General features: G+C 43.4%; 1 protein-coding gene across 1 annotated transcript in view; it reads left to right on the forward strand.

Moving 5' to 3' along the window:
- The window catches only part of SIPA1L1 (signal induced proliferation associated 1 like 1), a 637,152-nt gene extending 614,161 nt beyond the window's left edge, over positions 1-22,991 (forward strand). The window contains 4 exon segments of the mRNA XM_030215408.1: positions 7,598-7,744; positions 8,561-8,675; positions 17,249-17,330; positions 20,942-22,991. Coding sequence (XP_030071268.1) covers positions 7,598-7,744; positions 8,561-8,675; positions 17,249-17,330; positions 20,942-21,085 — 488 coding nt within the window. The 3' untranslated portion in view covers positions 21,086-22,991.
- Positions 22,992-23,328: the final 337 nt, after the last annotated feature.

Here is a 23,328-nt window from a genome sequence, read left to right on the forward strand (position 1 = left end):
GGTGTTTATTGGTTAAAAGCTAACATCAGATACCATTAGGTTCACCACTATAGATCATCTTACTGGGGTTAGCAAATAGGGGTAATACACTTTATTTTTTATTGTAAAGTACACTGCATGGCATATGTAGACGTTCATTTTACATGAATATAGAGTCCTTGCCTTCTGCACTGTTGCTGGAAAACCTGTTCTTTAATTGGATATCATAACCAATATAGTGGCATTCAATAAATGCATCTTACAGTCACAACTGAACTTGCCCTTTTGCCAACTCTTACTAATTTGGTAATTCTAGAAGTTTGGCACTTCTGTGAGCTGTAGAAAATAGAGTACTTGTAGTATATTGCTCCTGATCCACATCTATTTGTGTGCTTCCTACCAAACTGGGTAGCTGAGAAGCGAAGATGCCTGTAGCAGATATCTCTGTGGACAGAAGGCTTCATATTTTCACAAGGTGGGTGTCGCCGCTTCGCGTTGCCCGGTCCGGCATTTTGCCAAAGCTAAAAAGATAGCTTTGTGGCGCGCAAGCCTGCTCTACCTCGCATGTGCGAGTGCGGTCTCCTCAGTTTAATACTAAAGCAAAAAATTTAATAAAATAACCAAGGAGACAAACTCCAAGGGAAGGTGGGAAGGATTGTGAGAATATGAAACCTGCTGTCCTCAGAGAATACCTGCTACAGGTAAGTACCTGCGTTTTCTCCGAGGACAAGCAGGCTTCTATCTTCTCACAAGTTGGGAATCCCTAGCATCCAGGCTCACCGAAAACAAACAACATTGGTCAATTGGGCCTCGCAACGAAACTATATACAGTCTGAATAAGAGTACTGCCTGGAACAGAATAAAAATAGGCCTAAGAGGGTGGAGTCAGATTCTAGACCCCAAACAGATTCTGCAACTCTCACTGCCTGAACTGACTATCGTGTCAGGTATCCTGCTGAAGATAGTGAGTGATGTGAATGTGTGGACTGAAGACCACCATCGCAGCCTTGCAGATTTCATCAATGGAGGATGAACTCAAGTGGGCTACAGACACGGCTATGGCTCTGACATTATAAGCCGTGACATGACCCTCCAAGGCCAGCCTGGGCATAAGTGAGGAAATGCAATCTGCCAGACAAATTGAAATGGTACGTTTCCCGATGGCACCCCCCATCTTGTTGGAACAAAAGAAACAAAAAGCTGGACTGTCTGTGGGACCTTGTCCGCTCCATGTAATAGGCCAGTGCTCTCTTGCAATCCAAGGTGTGCAATCTGCTTTCGCCAGGATGGGCATGAGGTTTGTGGAAAGAATGTTGGCAAGACAATCAACTGGTTCAAATGGGAACTCTGACACCACCTTCAGTAGGAACTTAGGGCGTATGTGGAGGACTACTCTGTTATGATGAATTTAATATATGGTGCATCCACCACTAAGTCCTGAAGCTCACTGACCCTGCAAGCTGAAGTAACAGCCACCAAGAAAACGACCTTCCAGGTCAAGTACTTAATATGGCAGGGAATTCAGTGGCTCAAAAGGAGCTTTTATCAGCTGAGTGAGAACGACATTGAGATCCCATGACCAGGTGGAGGTTTGACAGGGGGCTTTGACAAAAGCAAACATCTCATGAAGCGAACAATTAAAGGCTGTCCAGAGATGAGCTTACCTTCTATACGTTGATTATAAGCACTAATTGCACTAAAGTGAACCCTTATGGAGTTGGTCTTGAGACCAGGACTCTGACAAGTGAAGAAAGTATTCAAGCTGGGTCTGTGTAGGGCAAGTAAGGGGATCTAGGGCCTTGCCCTCACACCAAATGGCAAATCTCCATTTAAAAGAGTAACACCTCTTAGTAGAATCTTTCCTGAAAGCCAGCAGTACTCACTCTCTAAAAGACCCAAGGAAACGAATTCTAGGCTCCCAACATCCATGCTGTGAGAGCCAGAGACTGGAGGTTAGGATGTAGAAGCGACCCCTTGTTCTCCAGTTGAGGATGTATCCAAGACGGACTATTTGAAGAACCCACCAGTGGATGTTATAAGAGACCACCTTTGGTTAAAAAAAAATTTGCCTCACCTCCACCCCCCCCCCCCCCAACTGGCAAGTAGTCCGGAATAGACGCTTTTGACTGCGGCTATGCTCTGCTGGAGCCAGTCAAAAGCTCATCCCTTGTTTTGACTGGGGAGCAGCAGGGGCCTTAGATGCACGCCATTCACGTGAACGAGCACGCTGGGGCTGAGTCTGGCGAGCCAAAGGAGTGTGCCTATGCCTAGAATAATAGTAGGAGTCGAGCCGTGGCTTGCCAAAAACATTCCTAGCTGAGGAGCTGGATGCAGAAGGCGCCTGGTGGGAGAGAGAAGAGATTGTATCAGTATGCTTCTTGATTTGGTCAGTGACCTCAACCTTCTCTCCAAAAAGGTTATCCCCCCAGCAGTGTTCTAAATCAGAAGTACGCAGCCATGAGAGTCTGCGCATTGCTATACTTTGTCAGAGATCCTGGATGCCACATCATGTGTCGTAAGTGCCCCTGGCTAAGAGTTTTCGACATGCCTTCTGCTGCTTGACCAACTGGCGAAAAGGGAAATGGGACTTGATATACCGCCTTTCTGAGGTTTTTTTTGCAACTACATTCAAAGTGGTTTACATATATTCAGGTACTTATTTTGTACCAGGGGCAATGGAGGGTTAAGTGACTTGCCCAGAGTCACAAGGAGCTGCAGTGGGAATCAAACTCAGTTCCCCAGGATCAAAGTCCACTGCATTAACCACTAGGCTACTCCTCCGCTCCAAGGCTTGGAATGCTCCAAAGGAAGCACATCTACCAAGTCCAACAGCTGTCGCACCAAGTTTCGCAACTAGATGCTCATGAAGAGCTGGTAGGACTGTGTGCAGGAGATGAGCATTGAAGCCTGGTACATTTTCCTCCCAAAAGAGTACAGTGTTCTAGCTTCTCTGCCTAAGGGCGCAGAGGCATAGTCTCTAGTACTCCTGGCTCTCTCTTGAGAGCGGACTCCGCCACCATGGAATTGAGAGGCGACTGAGGCCTATCAAAACCAGATGTACAGTGAATCCGATACTGGGTGTTAATCTTCTTGGACATTCCAGCAACAGACGGAACTCCCAGTTCCTGATGAGGACTCCTTGAGTACCTCATGGAGAGTTGCAGTCACAGCCTCCTTAGGAGGAGATGTATAGTCCAGGACCTCGAGCATCTTGGCCCTGGATTCATCCTCCACTTCCAAAGGAAATGGAATGGCCCCAGCCATTTCCTTTACAAAAGATGGAAATGAAGGGCTCTCCGGGGGAAGCCATCTCCTTTCAGGTGGAGGGGAGGGTTCAGAGGCAATCCCATAAGACTCATCTGAGGAAAAGTATCTGGAATCCTCCTCTGAATGGTGTCGGACAATATGTCCATATGAGATTGCTGAGACCGAACCTGCCTCAAGGCCAAGGAGCCATGTCCATGAGAACAGTGTCAAGAAGTCCCTCCTGCCTCGACACTGTTGAAGCTTTTTCCACCGATATGGGGGGGTGTCAACTTGGGTGGCAGTTAACACCAGGGCAGCAAGCAACGCTGACGGAGGCCGCACTGCAGGTTGAGGGCCAGGTGGGGCCGCAATGGGAGGTAGGGTAGGCGCAAGCACCCCCAACACCGATGCACACTGTTGCATGAGACCATCTAGCAGCTCTGGGAGCAAGGCCTGGATGCGCTCATTGAGGGCCGACACCGGGGAAAAGCTGGGGTGCCGGTTGAGGCATAGGAGACCCACTCAACGCCTCACAGCTCCCAGTGTCTAAAGGTCTAGAAGCAGCCATGCTTACCGACGCTCCAAATGCTGGTGCGATGCTGGACCTCAATGCCAACGTCCAGGAACCAGACTTGGCTCCAAAACTTCTCTCTTGTTGAGCCTCTCGGGAAATCTGGATCCTCTTCTTCATGCGAAGACAGACAACACAGTTAGTAGGGCTGTGGTCGGGCCCAAGATACTGCAGACACCAAGAGTGGTTATAATGCCGTTGTATCGCTCCATGGTGCGACCGCACCTGGAGTATTGTGTTCAGTACTGGTCTCCGTATCTCAAAAAAGATATAGTAGAATTGGAAAAGGTACAGCGAAGGGCGACGAAAATGATAGTGGGGATGGGACGACTTTCCTATGAAGAGAGGCTGAGAAGGCTAGGGCTTTTCAGCTTGGAGAAGAGACGGCTGAGGGGAGATATGATAGAAGTGTATAAAATAATGAGTGGAATGGATCGGGTGGATGTGAAGCGACTGTTCACGCTATCCAAAAATACTAGGACTAGAGGGCATGAGTTGAAGCTACAGTGTGGTAAATTTAAAACGAATCAGAGAAAATTTTTCTTCACCCAACGTGTAATTAGACTCTGGAATTCATTGCCGGAGAACGTGGTACGGGCGGTTAGCTTGACGGAGTTTAAAAAGGGGTTAGATAGATTCCTAAAGGACAAGTCCATAGACCGCTATTAAATGGACTGGAAAAATTCCTCATTTTTAGGTATAACTTGTCTGGAATGTTTTTACGTTTGGGGAGCGTGCCAGGTGCCCTTGACCTGGATTGGCCACTGTCGGTGACAGGATGCTGGGCTAGATGGACCTTTGGTCTTTCCCAGTATGGCACTACTTATGTACTTATGTACTTATGGGTGTCCTTTCCCGAGATAGTCCAGTTGCACCGGGTACAGTGCTTGAAGCCACTGGGAGTCTTTGTGGACATAGACGGGAAAACTTTGCCATCTAAATCAAATGACTCGATTTATGGCTGAAAAAAGGGTCAAGGCACGGAGAGAAAAAGACCCAGCCAAAGTCATGGCCTAAAAACAGCCTGATGACACGAAAAAAATAAGTAAACTTAAAACTGGGCAAAACGAACTAAGAAACTAAGGAAAGGTTCAAAAAAAAGATCCTATAAGAGGAACCCCAAAGAAAACAAGAAAAAAATACCGTCGGAAGGCACAAAAAAGCTCTCAGACCAAACGAATAAGAAGGCAAAAAAAACCACATTCTCATGCGGGAAAAAAAGAGAACTGAGGAGACCGCGTTCATGCAACGGGCGGGAGGGTACTCCACAAAGCTCTCTCTTTAGCTTTGGCAAAATACTGGTCCAGGCGACGCAGATCACCGTCACCCACTTATGAGAAGATAGAAGCCTGCTTGTCTCCAGAGAATATGAATTCCTAATCTTAATCCAACACTTAGGGGTAGATGCATCAAGCAAACGTAAAAAAATCAAAATCGTTAAAGGCCCTAACGATTTTTAAAAAACGAAGAATGCACCAAAAAAAAAAGTCACACATGCTCAGATCGGTATAGAAACGTACAATGTATCAAAGAATCACAATACACATCGTTAATCGGCCCCCAAATCATGCGCAGAGCAGCCAAGCGTTATGTTAGCTGCTCTGCGCATGCCACAAACAGTCAAAACACAGTCAAATCACAAGCACATGGCTCCCAAATCAAAACAAAAAGAATAAAAAAGGGTCGGGAGGGGGCAAGGGCGCTCATCAGGAGCGTCCTGTACGGACGGCCTTGCCCCCCCCCCCCCGCTGCTCCCCACTTTCCGCCGCTCCCCCCACCCCGAAAAAGCAAAATTCGAGCAGCCCCTGCCCCCTCCCTTCCTCACTACTCTCTCACCTCAGCTCCGCCTCCCGACATCCTCCGTCCTGTGCCCCGCCCCCTTTTGGGGTCGTCGCCGCCATTCCCCTCCTCCATCGGGCCCCCCCTCCCTCTTACCGGGCCCGTGCAGCGCCTCTCTCCTCTGTCCGAAGGCGCTGCACGGGCAAGAAGAAAGCCTGATGCCTGCCTTCGCCCAGCTTCGATGGCGCGTCTTTCTCCTGCTGGGCCCGCCCCTGTCTGACGTCAGTAACTACGTAGGTAACCGACGTCAGACAGGGGCGGGCCCAGCAGGAGAAAGCAGGAGAAAGACGCGCCATCGAAGCTGGGCGAAGGCAGGCATCAGCTGTCTTCTTGCCCGTGCAGCGCCTTCGGACAGAGGAGAGAGGCGCTGCACGGGCCCGGTAAGAGGGAGGGGGGCCCGATGGAGGAGGGGAATGGCGGCGACGACCCCAAAAGGGGGCGGGGCACAGGACGGAGGATGTCGGGAGGCGGAGCTGAGGTGAGAGAGTAGTGAGGAAGGGAGGGGGGCAGGGGCTGCTTGAATTTTGCTTTTTCGGGGTGGGGGGAGCGGCGGAAAGTGGGGAGCAGGGCTGCTTGAATTTTGCTTTTTCGGGGTGGGGGGAGCGGCGGAAAGTGGGGAGCAGCGGGGGGGGGCAAGGCCGTCCGTACAGGACGCTCCTGATGAGCGCCCTTGCCCCCTCCCGACCCTTTTTTTTTTTTTTTTATTTATTTATGTTTTTCTGACGTCCTTTGGACCAATCACAGCGCTTTTAGCTCTGCTAATGCGCTGGGATTGGCTCAAAGTTTGTTTATTTTTTCTCTTAATGATTTTTCCTGGCACAGAGCTGTCCTAACGAGTGGTCCAGACCTGTCGTTAGTTTTCCTGCCTTTTTCCTGCGTAAAGGCAATCGGAAAAGGTTAGTGCATGTCATTTCAATGGGGTTTTCACACTAATTTCTCATCTCCATTCCGTTTTCCTTAGCTGCTGGCTTCCTCGGTAAAAGCCCTTTGATGCATGCAACGGATCAAATTTTCCTCGTTGGAGAGTCATTAAAGGCTCATTTAGCTTTAGTGCATCTGCCCCTTAGTCCCCTGCTTCCTTCTGAGTTTTGTAATCTAAACCACTGACAAAACTAAAAGAGATTTGGGTGCTCCTTTTAAGAATATGAGAGTGCAGCAAGGGGATGTCCTCTCCAAGGATGTAAGAGGTTATCCCTTTACCCTGATATGAACATGGGAGGAAGTCTTCTCCAAAGTCATAAGCTTTTTTTGTTCTACGTGCTGGACTTCTGTGTGAGATTGCTGTATGGTCTGTGGAAGAGTACCATCTTAACAAATTCATCCCTTAAATTTGCAGGGTCTTGCCAGCATTCGAGACACTGACAAATAGGGCACAGGCCTCTGAAAACTAGTGAGCTTGCTGGACAGTCATTTGTCTTTTTAGTACTCATGGCTTGAATCTTAACCTAATCCACAGGACATAAGTCAGTCAGTCTGGATTTCAGGATATCCGCAAAAAATAAGATAAAATAGATTTGCATGCACTGCCTCCCTTTATACAAATCTCTCACATGCAAATGTGTTCTGAGGACTAGATTGAGAACCACAGACTTAGAAAACTGGAACTAATGTGCTGATCCAGTGGTAATACTATGTTATGTGGCAAAGTAAAAAAAAAAAAAAAAAAGAGAGAGAGAGAGAAATTTCTCTTTGAATTATTGCTTTGAATTTTTATAGTTATACGAAACCCAGGACAGTGGACTCTAGTTTTTATCCGGTGGGGACTGCAATCCTTCCAGTAGATTGCATCAGAAACATTGGCATTAGTTTTATTGATAGTGTTTATATGATGAACCTACCTTCTGGACTAGAGAAGAGCCATGAAAGTTAAGACATGTGGGTTTAGCTTGGATTATTATTTGGAAAGAAACTAGTCACTGTCTGAATATGCATATTTTATAGTTTTGTTCTGAAATTTTCCAGGAGAATTCTCTGCCTCTGATAGCTCTCTCACTGATATCCAAGAGCAAAGAGCGCAATCCATGCCAGATCCTGGCCTTATACCCCTTCCAGATGTTGCATCTGATATGGAGTGGTCAAATTTGGTAGATGCTGCCAAAGCTTTTGAGGGTATGTGTTCACTACTAATATATAGTTAAACAAACTACTAATGAACTGGTTTTCTTTGTATGGTAGAACCAGTGCCGTATCAAGGGCAGCTGACACCCGGGGCAGATCGCCACTGCGCACCCCCCCCCCCCCCCCCCCCCCCGGGTGCAGCATGGCGCACCCCCCCCCCGGAGTGCATTCTTACATGCATTGAGAAACGAGGAGCGGGCGGGAGGGCCGATCCGGCCCCGAGTGCACGTCGCTGGGAGCTGCGTCGGCTCCGCTGGTTCCCTGCTCTCTCTGCCACGGAACAGGAAGTAACCTGTTTCGGGGCAGAGAGAGCAGGGAACCAGCGGAGCCGACACCGCCCCCCCCTTCCTACGCCACTCAGTAGAACTAAATGCGTATAATATACCTTTTTTTGTTTGTCAACTGACTAGTCACTCTGTCTTTCCTAGTCCTCCTTTGTTGTTGGTTTTTTTTTTTTTTTTTTTTGCTTCCCCGCCGTTCCTCCTATTTCTTCCCCTTTCTCTCTACTCCCCATGTCTCCTGGCATCAGCTCTGGCCTGAGTTTTTATTAGTCGCCCATATTGGATTAGTCGCCCACTTAGTCGCCCATATTGGATCAAGTTTGCGGTATTATCAAATGTGACAAAATAAGTTAAAAATGATTCTATCTTCAATGAATAGATCGAATAATTTTTGTAAAACTTTTATATTCCATGAATAAGCTATAAATCTCCGAAACCTATCAGTAGTTTGTCAAGTACGTTGTGCACAAACTGATTTAATAAACCACTCTGCATAGTATTTACAGATTTTTTTTTTTTTCTATAGTTCAGCGAGCTTCATTCTTTGCTAGTACTGAAGAAAACCACCGACCAATGAGTGCTGGGTCCATGAGTGATCAAATGGAGGGCCAGCCAGCCCCACTTAACAAGGCTTCCATAGGGTATGTGTCTATATCATATAGTACATCTCTACTGTGTGCATCATCTATGGAAGCCAAATTTCCACATTCTTATGAGGTATGGTATTACAAACAAATAGTGTATCGTGAATAACACAAGATGTGTGTAAGAGAGTTATTAAACAAAGCATATCTAATATAATAATTTGCTCTTTCAACGTTCGAATGTGTCTCACTGGGATCGTAAGCTCTCCTGATGTCACTGGCCTGCACTAGAACACTGCTTGCCTGACGTCAGGAGATGTTACTACTCCTAGCAGGGAGGCGGGAAGCGCGTGACGACGAGAGGGCAGAGACGTTGCTCTCGAGGAGCCGCTCCTCCAAATTTCTGTGGCTGCCTGGGTTCGTAATAGGCCGCACCCTCGTGTGAAAACGTCATGTCAGAGGGCGGGGCCTGTAACGAACCCTCTCTCTCTCTCTAAGCCAAACGAAACCACCTTCCCACGAGGTCGCCGCCCCCGCAACCCCCTTCGAAGTCACAGCCCCCGCATACCCCCCTCTCGGTCGCAGGCGCTCCAGAGCAAAGATGATTCGTAAGTCCTGAGCAGCGCCAGCCACCCATCAGCACGTGGGGTTGACGGTGCTGGGGAGCGCACGAGCTGGCTGGCAGGCAGAGCTTGCGTACGTCGCGTTGGTGAATAGGGAAAGAGCGTGGGCTCCCGTTAGCATGACGTACGCAGAGTTGAGCTGGGAAATGCGGTGAGGGTGCTGCGAAGTTGAAACACAAAACTCTCTCTTACACACACACACTCTCTCTCTCTCTCTCTCTCTCTCACAAACTCTCTGACAAACACACTCTCTCTCTCTCAGCCAACTCCCCCCCCCCCCCCCCCCCCCCCCCCCCCACACACACAGCATATTAGCAGCAAAGCTGAGACATCGGAGCATCGCTCAGCCCCATACAGAGGAAACCCACAAACCTCTCTCATTCACACACACACACTCTCTCTCAACCAAACACCCCCCCCCCCCCCCCCCCTCCACACACACACACACACAGCATATTAGCAGCAAAGCAGAGGGTTCGGAACATTGCTCAGCCCCATACAGAGGACACCCGCAAACCACTCTCTTTCACACACACATTGTCTCTCTCAGCCAAGCCCCCCCCCCCCTCCAAAGCATATAAGCAGCAAAGCAGATGCGTTGGAGCATCACTCATCACCATACAGAGCACACCCACAAACCTGTCTCGTTCACACACACACACTCTCTCTCTGTGACACACACACACTCTCTCTCAACCCCCCCCCCCCCCCCCCCCCCACACACACAGCATATTAGCAGCAAAGCGCAGGTGTCGGCGTCTCTATCTCACACACTCTCTCTGTCTCTCACACACACTCTCTCTATTAGCCAACCCCCCCCACAACAGCATATTAGCAGCAAAGCAGAGGCGTCGGAGCATCACTCAGCCCCATACAGAGGACACCCACAAACCTCTCTCTTTCACACTCTCTCTCTCTCTCTCTCTCTCTCTCTCACACACACACACACACACACAACCCCCCCAGCATATTAGCAGCAAAGCAGAGGCGTCGGAGCATCGCTCAGCCCCATACAGAGCACAACACACAGATTTAAAAAACAAAAACAATCCGCATCTCATACCCCTGGACCATATTTCTCATTATACAAATTATTCCTTAACATCACAGCACATTTCTCCTAACAATTCCCTTAAAAACATACTCACCATTAGCTGATAACCTTGCTAGCACCCGTTTCATTTGTTTGAGAAACGAGCCTTTTTTACTAGTTACTGTAATAAAAATTATTTAAAACGTATTATTATTATTACTACATTTGTACCCCGCACTTTCCCACTCAAAGCAGGTTCAATGCGGCTTACATAGTAATGGGGATTACAGGATATTGATGAGAAAATAAAAGTTAAATATAACAGAATAACAAAAGTGATAGGTAGGTAAAGAGGGAGAGGGGTGGAGGAGTAGGTGAGGTGTGAACAAGGGTAGAAGAGGCAGGAAGGGGATATTGATAATGAATGTAACTACACTGAGGCTATAATAATAAAAACACTTGGGCTATTGCCTATATGTGATTGGCATGTATTGCAAAAACAAGTGGTTTTGAACCACAAGTAAGTTGATAGGCTCCTCCAAATTCAGTTAAGGCAATGTGTCTATGTAGTTATATCCCATGTATACAGAGGGAAGAAGTTTTTAATGCAATTATTAAGGAAAATAAAGCTGGCATACAGATGTGATTTGTATAAAACACATTAAGAGTTGAATGTTTTACCAAGTGTGACATGATTAAGTGGAAAAGCATTCAGTCATTATTTACTGAGACTGCAATAGCTGTGTAATGCAGAAATAATAGTATGGCACTCACTCAGAGTTTATTTTTGGCATGAGTTACTGTAGTTCCTGTGTTGAACAGTTAAAACAGAAATTAGTATATTATGGTTAGAATGGGGCATGACTGCACCTCACAGTGAATATAGAGGTCACTACTGCAAATAATGTGGTGCAGTAGCTATCTACACCTCGACAATTCCAAGTTTATTTAAAATTTGGTATATTGTCCAATTGGAAAACCACTTGGGCAGTTTACAATACTAAAATTTCAAACAAGAGAGAGAAAAGAATGTGATTTCTTTGATAGGACAGAAAAAGGAAAGAAATTAGACTAGGAAAAAGTGGAAATTTCCTAGATAGTTATGAGTAACACTATTAAGTAAAAACTATAGCAAAAATGTACCTATATATCCGACATAGTCAACACCAGCACTCTGTCTAGGACCTGCAAATTAGGGGGATTGCAGAGAAGAGAGGACTAGGTACCAAAGGCAGCATTGAATAAAAAAGCTTTTAATTGTTCCTTAAAAATAGGCAGGGATGTCTCCAATCATATAAATGATGGAATTGTATTCCAAAAGAAGGGACCAGAGACATTAAACTTCTTGACCCTTAAAGTGCCGAACGTAATTGCACGAAATGATGGAACTACTAGTTGATTTTGTGATGCAAATCTAAGTGATCTTGTGGGAGTGTACAGAATTAATAGTCTGGATAGGTAAAGTGGAATGCCTGAATATTATGTATCTTGTGAACTAAATATAAATCTTTAAAGTTATCCTATGATTGATAGGAAGCCAGAGTTCATCATGCAATAAATATGTGACAGCAGGCATTACAGTAGTATAGTTGACTGATTATGAAAGAGTAGATTAGAAACCAAAGAGCTGAAATAGAAAAGAGATTTCGAACAGAGTAGATCATTTTCACTGCATTGTACAGCACTAGAGATCTGTGCTCAAAAATTTGATTTGGTTAACTAATGTCCAGTATTTTTTACAGTAGGTTGGAAAGAGAGTTTGGTACTGTAATTCAGGTGATCCAGTTCTGGCGAATAGGACACAAGGATTTTTATGAATTTTGTTTCAGCCTGTGGGAATCAAACCAGGCTGCAAGCCTATCAACTTTGTGTGACAGAGCTTGAATTTCGTATTTAGAGGCATAATATAAAATCTGAATTGTCTACATATACATGGTAACATAGTAGATGACGGCAGAGAAAGACCTGTACGGTCCATCCAGTCTGCCCAACAAGATAAACTCATATGTGCTACTTTATGTGTATACCTGACTTTGATTTGTATCTGCCATTTTCAGGGCACAGACCGTAGAAGTCTGCCCAGCACTAGCCCCGCCTCCCAACCACTAGCCCCACCTCCCCCCACTGGCTCTGCCACCCAATCTCCGCTAAGCTAAGGATCCAATTCTTCTGAACAAGATTCCTTTATGTTTATCTCACGCATTTTTGAATTCCGTTATCGTTTTCATCTCCACCACCTCCCGCGGGAGGGCATTCCAAGCATCCACCACTCTCTCCGTGAAAAAATACTTCCTGACATTTTTCTTGTCTGCCCCCCTTCAATCTTATTTCATGTCCTCTAGTTCTACCACCTTCCCATCTCCGGAAAAGGTTCGTTTGGGGATTAATACCTTTCAAATATTTGAACGTCTGTATCATATCACCCCTGTTTCTCCTTTCCTCCAGGGTATACATGTTCAGGTCAGCAAGTCTCTCCTCATATGTCTTGTAACGCAAATCCCGTACCTTTTTTGTAGCTTTTCTTTGCACCGCTTCAATTCTTTTTACATCCTTAGCCAGATACGGCCTCCAAAACTGAACCCCATCACTCCAGGTGGGGCCTCACCAGCGACTTATACAGGGGCATCAACATCTCCTTTCTTCTGCTGGTCACACCTCTCTCTATACAGCCTAGCAACTTTCTAGCTACGGCTACTGCCTTGTCACACTGTTTCGTCGCCTTCAGATCCTCAGATACTATTACCCCAAGATCCCTCTCCCCCTCCGTACATATCAGACTCTCACCGCCTAACACATACGTGTTAAAACTATTAGCATTACTGAGTGTGGTAAAAGCTTCTGTTATAAGAACTGCAACTGCAAGGGCAGTTAACATAACACAGATGGACTCTCCAGAAAGGAAGAGCCAGAAATGCCCTGATACTGGACTGTCAAGACCCAACCAGCGGTCTTGTAGAAGCTGCAGTCTGGGGTCTCTTAACGAGGGAGGTGTGACAAAACAGTGGGTTGTAAGCTGTAAACTGTATGTATTATTTCCTGAAGTGTATTTCTGTAGTTTGGCCAGCAGGTGGTACATGTTTTGTGTTTAAAGCTGTTAGAGAAATGATTGTTCCTTTTAGTTTAACACAAGGAGAAAGTAACCTGCAGTGATGTGGCCAGCTACTTTTAAAAATGTTCTGGGCTCTGATTGGCCCAGGAGCTCAAATTCAGTCTGGAAATACTGGATTTTTCTCCAGTCTCAGTGTAGAAGTAGAGAGAGAAAGTCCTGTTTACTGAGACCTTGTGAGCAGCTACATTTCCTGTACTTCACAGGCATTATCCAGGTAGTGATAAAGTGTTTAAATAGTTTTATAATTGATCCTTATTCAGTTACCTGTTATTTGCCTATTTTCCATCTGTTTTTATACATATAAAGTAAGGCCTATGGATGGGGCCAGAAAAATGTTGAATAGTTTAGAAGCTAACAAATGATCCCCTAAGGGAAGATTGTAAGTGTGAGATTGTGAATCACACCAGTGAACAGGCTTAGAGTGTCCAGAAAGATATGATGTGATCCAGATAAGTACTATATTTGTGAGGCCTATTTCCTGTAGGCAGTAGAGAAATAGAATGTGATCCATGGTGTCAAAAGCAGAGGACAAATCTAGGGAAATAAGAACAACTGTCTTATCTTAATCGAATTGTTGATAAAGAAGCATAGTGAGCCTGGAAAGTTCTGCTTCGCTACTATGGCCCTTTCTGAACCCTGTTTGGTTGAGGTGTAAAGTGTTGGTCTTTTCCAGAAGTTGATCAAGGATGACTGATTCTGTCAATTTATCTAGAAAAGGTAAGTTAGAAATCAGGTGATAGTTGCTAATATCTGGGTCTGTAAGTTTGATTATTTAATTTGAGATGGTTAGAGGATTTTTTTTCCAAGTCTGAGGAACTGAGCCTGTTTCTAAGCTGTCAACAACCATCATGTGAATAAAAGGTAGAGGTGGGCTAGATAGCCAGTTCTTTTTAGCTGTTCGAATAGACTGCTTATATATATAAACCAATGATTTGTAGGCCCTTAGGGTGGCTGGGGTGCATTTCCTTTGCCATTGGCATTCCTTTAAGTTTACATAACATAACTTTACAAACTACCTCTCCAACCCACCCAGTTATTAAAGTCCACCTTCTATATTATCCTGCCCTACACCTCTCTTCCCTTACCTAATCTTTGCACATTACTAATTGTATCTAATATCCTGGTATGGCTATGTCAAAACAAAACTGTAAGCCACATTGAGCCTGCAAATAGGCTTGGGAAAATGTGGGCTACAATGCAATAAATAATAATTCCTTATGTCTTAGCTGGTGCTTCTGGAATGAAAGGGAGTAGATTGAACCAAGGATCATGTATACATTTCAAGGAGGTGTGTAAGGAGTCTGAGGGGTTAAGACATCATAGACAGTGGATAATGTAGAGTCCCATAGTTGCTTTTGCTTTCAAGCAAAGCTTGCTGAAATCAGTAACATCCAGGGAGAATGTTTTAACAGAATTCTCGTTGGTCAGTTGAGAAACATCCCTACGAGATTTTAAGTGTGCCTGGCCTTGGATCACAGGGAGTAAACTATGCAAATGAAAAGTAAGAAGCATATGATCAGTCCAGGGGAGTGCAAGGGTGGAAGAGCTGTTATTTAGAGCAAAGAGAGTGGGGATATAATAACAAGTTTAAGTATGTGCTTTTTCATGGGTCAGGCTGGAGACAATTTGGGAAGTCCTAAATCTTGAGTCAAAATGTAAAAAAAATCAAGGTACAAGGCACTAGTTTGTCATCCCAATGGATATTAAAATCTCCCAGGATCACCAAAATCGAGGATGTCAGAGCGTGAGAGCTAATTAAGGACTGAAGTAATTAAAAGGTATGAGGAACCGGAGGGGGGGAGATATACTAAAAGCAAATCCAAGAATTGGCGAGAGATTGCAAAAAGCTGATGACTCCAGTGTAGCATACTGATTTGAAGAAAGCATAGTAATATTACGTTTAGAGTGGTAGAGAACTCTTAACCAGTCTAGAACTGTGTAGGAAGGTAAATCCCAAGGGAGCCGCCTGCGATATATAGGCCAATTCTGATTCCGGAAGCCAGCTCTCCATTAGGCAGAGTATATCGAAATTATATTGTTCTGAAAGGTTCTTAAAGTATTGTTTACCTTTGAGAGATTGGGTGTTTAGGAGACCCAATTGAAGTGATGTCTTCATGGAAGGCAAGTTACCGGACACTGAGTCTTGAAGGAGCAAAGAGTAGATAAATCTCAGTCCACGGAAAGGTTCATGATAGTGGTAGGTAGATCTAGGAGTCCATCTAATTGAGATGGGTAACATCCTTGACTTGATGCAACATAGAGTGTTAGGATCAAGTTGACTATAAGCAAATAGCTCCATAAAATGTATAGAAGTATGGCCAGAATAGTTGGCATTCTAAGTTGCGCACGAAGGAGCATGATCTGCTTCTTATGTGCACTACTTCGGCATGTGCCACAGGAGGATAGCAGTGATATCAAGAGCCAATGTCAGTTCCGAGAGGCAGGGCTTGGGCCTTGGATGCTGAGCAGTGCCAGAACCTGTAAGACACAATATGGTGGTACAAAAAAAAAATAGCAGAGAGACAGGGCTGAGAACTACAGCAGAGTAGCAAAGTTTAAAACATCCTGTTTGCTTGCTGTATAGCCAAAGTCACCTTTTCTCTGTGGTAACTGCAGTGTCCATCCCAAAAATGTTGAAATCACCCCCAAAAGTTAACTTTGGAGGTTTTGTAGTTACAGCGCTTTGATTTTAGCAATTACCATGCACTAACTACAAGTACAAATCTTACTGCACTTTAGTGTATATTGGTCTCAGTGAGCATGAGCCAGTAAGCAGATTTGATGTATCACAGAAATGAAGAGAATGTCTATAAGTTGGATAGAAACAAATTACTTCTCATGGAAAGTTTATTCCTTCATCACATTACTTAAATAAATGGAAAACTAGCATCCCAACCCCAAAATGAACTAGTTTATTTTGCTTGTCTGTTCAAGTTTGTCACTTTCAGCACCTTGTCTGAGCAGGAGTGAATTCTATGATAGTAGCAGTACCGAGCATAGATTCTGATGTACTTAATAAACTTTTGAACTTTCTGTACATAGTCTCTCTGAGGTTGATACTCACAGCTAAAACAGAATTTTAATTAAGCTAAGCCACTATCCTTTTCTAATAGAGTTCCCTTTTTCCATAATTTCTTAGATTACAGTTGTAATCCGCCTCCTAAAGGATGTACGTATCCTTGGTGAAATATTTCATTTCAAATCGGTGGTATTCAGAGTGTGCTGTTTCTCTCAGAAAAGAAGCACATAGTATTACATTAGAATAGATGATGTCAGGCGAAAACTAATAGACCCACTCAATATGTCCAGTTATCACCATTTTTACAGCTGTAGCCAAGGATGTAGCCCAACTATAGGTCATAAAGCTTGACCACATCCTGGAATATCTTTCCTTATTCTAATTAGTTTTTGTTATCTCCCCCCTCTGGTCCTCTGAGCCTATATTTAAGCTCATACCCAGATCCCTAAGGGACTCATTTTCAAAGCACTTAGACTTACAAAGTTCCATAGGTTACTATGTAACTTTGTAAGTCTAGTGCTTTGAAAATATGTTTCTAATTCTCTACCCAACTTTCAGCCCTGTATTTGCCAGTCCTGTACACATCTGTCCCCAGAATGCTTAAATTTGGTTACAGGGTTGGGTTCATCCTCCTCTGCTGCTACGTTATTCCAGGTCTCTACCATCTCAGGAAAGAAGCATATCATATTCCTTCCAAGTCTCCCTCCTGCCAGGTTAATATCACCCCTTGCCCTTGAAATGTTTTCATTCTAACCGTATGGATTGTGCACAAAAATAAAATATGAATATGTAAAGATTTGCAGTATTTGCTAATAGACCTGGACATGCATTTGTTTTTGTGTGCAGTAAGGAATCCCCTACCGGTCTTGCTTCAAAAGTAGACCAGCTGGAGAATATGCTGAAGATACTACATGAGGACTTGAGAAAGGTAAAAGGCTTAACATTTGTTTCCTACTAATCTGATATATGCTTGTTATACCACTATCATGTCTTATCACTATCATGTTACCCAAGATCCTTCTGTAACACTAAATGTCTATTTTCTAATGTATTTCCACTATTCATGATTATTGTAAGCCACATTGAGCCTGCAAAGAGGTGGGAAAATGTGGTATACAAATGCAATAAATAAATAAAATAGAAATGTTGTAGGTGTTTTGTTTTAAATACAAAGTATAAAAGACGTTGCTTAATCTTATTTTAAAATATTTTAAATGATCCCCAAATAAAGAAATATACATTAAATTTATCTAATAAATACAGTGCAATCCACTTAAGTGCAAGAGTCTGGGACCAAAGAAATACATGCAGTTAACCGAGCGTGTACTTGTTGTGACCCAAAGAAGCTTGACATCTGATAAACATATGTACAGTACTGTTTATTATACGTACGTTATACAGTCTCCGTTAACTGACGTTATTCAGTCTCCGTTAACTAACGTTAGGCTTACTTGAAGTAATCAGTCATAGTCCCCTGTACACTCTTGTGTCTGTGAGTTCCATAGACTACGTCTGCCAGACGGTAAAACTGTCATAGCACTGACATCCAGTGGCCTCCAGATAGGCCCCACCGGTGTTGAGACTCTCAGCGCTCTTGCAAAAGTGACAGGAGGTTGTTGAATTCCGTCAGTATGTGCCTCGCTGCTCATTTCATCATCTGTTTTATCATCAGCCATTGCCTGCGTGTAGGCGCATATCTCGACATCAGTATTGTTGTAAGCTGTTTGTAGATCGTAATCAACAGCTACGTAGTGATGAAACTCCTCTTCAGTAACACCGGCTGGGATGTCAATAGCCTGTTCATCTGACTCGCTTGTTTTGTCCCTCTCCACATCCTTAATGAAGCTTGCCTGCTTGTAGCAGTTCACAATGGTTGCCTGTGTAACATGATTCCAGACTTCTTTCTGCATATGTAGGGAATCCAACAGTGATAGATTACGAGCCAGTTTGACAACACGTTTATCCTTGCCAGTCTGGTCATCCATAACGCTCATCAGGCGATGTAGCACAAGAGCCTGATAATGTTGTTTGAAATTGGCTATTATGCCCTGATCCATAGGTTGGATCAGAGAGGTAATGTTTGGTGGCAGGAGGACCACCTTGACGTTAGACAGCCTGACATCATCCCTGCGTGCAGCACAATTATCACAAAGCAACAAAGTCTGATGCTTTTGTGCCCACATTCTAGTGTCTAACTTCTTTAGCCATTGCTTCCAAATTTCCCCAGTCATCCACAAATTTGCATTAGCCTCATATGACACAGGAAGTTGCTTAACATTCTTGAAGCAACGGGGCTGTTTGCTCTTTCCAATGACGAGTGGTTCCAACTTCTCACTCCCATCCATATTGCAGCAAAGGAGAATCGTCAGTCGGTCCTTCGACGTTTTACTTCCTGTAGTTTCGGCTTGTTTGCATGCAAGTGTTCCATCAGGAATCGCTCGCCAGTAGAGACCGTTTTCGTCAGCATTGAAAATGTCACGAGGTGCAAACTCGTTCAAGATGGTAGGAAGAACTGAAACAACCCAATTTTCAGCAACAAAGTCATCAGCGTCTTGATTTTCACCATGCTGTTTCTTGAATTTTATGTTGTTCCTCTCTTTCCATCTTTCCAACCATCCAACAGTGGCTTTGAATTCAGTTAGTCCAAGACTTTCAGGTAGCTGATTAGCTTTCTCCATAAGCAGTGGACCACTGACAGGAAACTGTCTGCTCCTGACTTGAGAAAACCACCGAAGAAGAGCATCTTCTATATCCTCAGCTTTTCTCCGCCCGTTTTCGTTTCCTGTGTGGATTTGTTTTGTTTTGCCAGTCTTCCAGAAGCTGATCTTTCTGTTTCAAGATACGTGAAATTTGACTGGGATTGACACCATATTCTTTAGCAGTAGATGCTTGACTTTTTTTTTCTAATTTTTTAAGAACTTCTATTCATTCAGCCAGTGTTAAAGTCTTACAGTTGCGCGATGACGACTCCAGTGTACACTGTAACAACATTTTTTTGCTTATTCTGTCTGTGGCAGTTAACCAACGAGATTTCAAATTTACCGCACCTTTGTCACGTGCCAATCGACTTCCATATTCCATGCATGCGCTTATGCAGAGTTTTTCCTGCAGACGAGCAGTCTTAAACCATGCATATAAGCGAATCTTGCACTTATCAGTGGTGTGCTAAACCGAAGTTTGTCCCCATAGAAATTGATGGCGCCAAAAACGGGACCGAAGTACGGCATGCAGTTAAACAGAGCATGCGCTTATCCGACGTGCACTTAAATGGAGTGCACTGTATATGTGTCTTTATAACCATTATGAATCATGGGTGTGATTAACCTTTTTTTGCCATTCTCTGTTAAATGGGTCAGTAGAGAAAACCTGGTAAATTCATAGATAATCAGATTTGTACTTAAAGCAATCTGCTACACCCTCCCTTATTATCTCTGAGTATCCTGGTCATAAAATGTTTTGCTGGCTGACATATTGCAAGTGTTAGAGTAGGTAGAGACTCTTGTCTTAGGGCCCTATTACTAAAAAGTGTGATAAGGTTTTGTAACACAAACACACACACCTTTTAATGGTGTCTATTAATTCAATTAAATGTTTCAGCAACTTCTTGAGTTCTTTTTTTGTTGTTGTTGTTGTTTACAATGTTTACGTTCCATTCTTACGTCTTTGCTCAAAGCCGAAAGCAAAGCATGTTTATATTAGTCATGCAATCAAACAAAAAAAAAGAGTAAATATAAAAATCCAAAAATATCTAAGCAGATTAAAAACAGCAATGTAAAATACATGATGAAGCTAAAACAGCTAGCAGTTAAATATCAAGAGCAAACAAAATTAAGAGAGTGGGTGCAGAAAATCTGTAAGTGCATGAGATCTACCATGGAATCACACTGACAGTTGGGTGGTCTTACAGACAAGTAGGCTAACCCTCAGTTTTGTTAATTTGCAACTTTTTGGATCTAGTGCTTCAAGACATCAATATTTACCTATGGGCAAGCGGACTTAGCTAAAGCCAATGAATTAATGAATGGCACAGATTTTTGTATGTGATTGGGCTATCCCCATTGGCCACATGGACAACTGGGCCAGCTATCTCAAGTGGGAAAAATGGGTCAGCCCACTTGTCTTTAAGACCATCAAACTGCACATCGAACTGCACAAGAACCTCATATTTGAATTGTAACGTACTTGCTCTGTTTTCAGTCTCTTCTGCCATAAAAGTTTAGCTTTGCAAACCACCTAGATGGTATCCTCAATAATGCAGTATGTTAAGAAATAAATGAAGTTAAAACTTGAACTGCACCCAGAATGTTTGTTTGACAAAATGTACAAACCACCTTTGCTGATGTACACTGAGGATTCTTCATGTTTCAGTACCATCTGTATATGGCAACATCAGACAGGATTTTCCTTGTCGGAAGGGAGTCGGTGCTTGTCCATACTTGCTACTGTTACAAAATATAGGAATTAAAGCCTGGCAGAGACCTTTTTATTTGTTGTGGAAGAACTCTGTCAAAATTTATATTCTTCTCTAACCCCTATCAGGAAAAGGAAGACAAAGCCAACCTTCAGCTTGAAGTTCAGCATCTGCGTGAAGACAATTTACGATTACAGGAAGAATCTCAGTGTGCTTCAGCCAAGTTGAAGAAGTTTACAGAATGGGTTTTCAACACCATTGACATGAGCTGAGAAAGCATTTTTCATGCAGCATTAAAGGGAAAATCAACTCAACAAAGCAAAACTCTATTGGTATTGCTAGTAGAAGTCGGCTTTAATTCTATCTTGACTCAGTGTAAAAAATAATCATCGAGCATACTTCCCAACTTGCCCATGTGTAGACTAGCACACAGAATAATCAGATATCACTACCCAGTTTTAGTTTTGTTTTAAAACAGAAAAGGTAAAATGGTAACAATTTTACTGCTAAAATGTGAATGTCTTTTTTTTTTTTTTGCACAATTTCTCTTTATCTACTCCATTGTATAGAATAATTTGAGATTATTCTCTATCTAACCCCATCTGCCTCTGTTCCAGGCCATCCACAGTTTTTCTGTATTCCAAAGAAGGGAAATGAGAAGAAATAGTGCTTGTGCTTTGCCATTTCTAGTGATTTTCGCTAATGTACCACGGATGAGATCAATGAATCTGCATGCTTTTGATTTCCCCCCCCCCCCCTCTCCTTTGCCTCAATCCCTGCTCCTGTTTATAAGGATCTCTCATTTGTTGCCATAGCCCATACACACCAAATTCTACAGTCCAATTTCCATTTTCTCCTTCTCTTTTTCATCCTTTGAATGGAATTGTATAAACAAATCACTGTTATACAATTGAACATAATTTAACACATACTGATCATTACAAGTATATGTTTTAATAATGTGCTAAACATTCATTTTTTTAAGCTTTCCATGCTAGTGCTGGTAGAGTTTCTGACATCCTAACCTGATTAGTTCTCATGTAAATATCATAGGTTAGGGTAGACTTAGCACAGCCACATGGTTTTGCTCTGCTTGAGTAACAGTAGGCTTAAAAGTAGAATGAAATAGTTCACTCCAACTGTTTCTGTTGTAAAATGTTGCATGGCTAGGAAATAAAAAAAAAGCTAGCTGCATAATATACTGCCCTGGCACAGATTTATATCGCTGCTCCAAAGGTTCTATAAAATGTGGGGCCTAATTTGTTAAGATATTTTCCAATAGACACAGAATGAGAGAAAAGCCTTTTTGAATCAGACCTTGAAAGGGTAACTTTATAGCATCATTTTCATGCTTATGTGGCCACATATCTATATACATGGCCTCTTATGAAATACCAACCAGCATAAAAGTATGTATATTGACATGACATACTTTGCTGGTAGATGTGTACAGGGATGAGGATTGAACAGAGCACGGACAGCGTTGACATGTATGCATATAGATTATAAAATATGCTAATATGGGGTAATTCTATAAAGTTTGCCAAAAGTTAAGTGCCAAAATGCAGGGCACTAAGCAGATTCTAGGAACTGAGTGTCCAGATTCCATTATAGAATACTGGCATAAGTCAGCATTTACACACCAACATTTTTGCATGCCCACCTAGCCATGTCTGTGGCAGTCGTAAATGCACCCGTCTAAATGCTGCACTTTTGCACTGTTCTATAACCTATGCATGTAATTGTGGGAAACTCCCATGCTCTATCCACGTGAATTCCCCCTTGCATTTGCCAACACTAAGCAACTTGCACTCCAACCCCCCTGTTACTAAGCCGCACTAATAGCTGCCGTGTGCTAATGCCGACACAGCCCATTCATTTTTGAGTGGGCTGTGTCAGCATTGCCACGTGGCTTAGTAAACAGGGGAGGTAAGATTAAAGAATACTGCTTAGCGCCCAACTTGCACTCAGGTGTGACTCTGTAACATTTGCACACAGAAATGCTAGTATTCTATAATCTGGGTGTGCACATCATAGACTGAGGAGGGTATATGTATATGTTGAATAATCTAGGTGTGGAAATTTACACTTTATCAAGAGCAGGTGTGAATGCATTTGGAAGATAGGTACAATTTCTACTGCTTTTGCTAGTATTTTATAAAGTCACATAGGTGCTTATTATACAAATTTTCAAAGCACTTAGCCTTCCAAAGTTCCATAGAAATCTATGGAACTTTGGAAGGCTAAGTGCTTTGAAAATATGCCTCTTTGTGTCTTTATAAAAGAGCGCCTAAGCAGGTCGTGTATTTAGTATATCTTGGTGAACACTGACGCTTTTTTTTTTTCTCACTCCTGTTCTGTTAGTATATCCAGTCAGACAGCAGTGTAAGCCTATGATTTAGACCCAGTACAAATACGGAAAAACGATTGAGTTGGCTGAGAATGTATTCAATGTTACTTTTAAAATGCTTCAGAATTTTTAGTCTTCCCTGTTGCATCGCATTTCCTCGCTCCC

Source organism: Microcaecilia unicolor, chromosome 9, assembly GCF_901765095.1.
Source record: "Microcaecilia unicolor chromosome 9, aMicUni1.1, whole genome shotgun sequence".
Classification (NCBI taxonomy): Eukaryota; Metazoa; Chordata; class Amphibia; order Gymnophiona; family Siphonopidae; genus Microcaecilia; species Microcaecilia unicolor.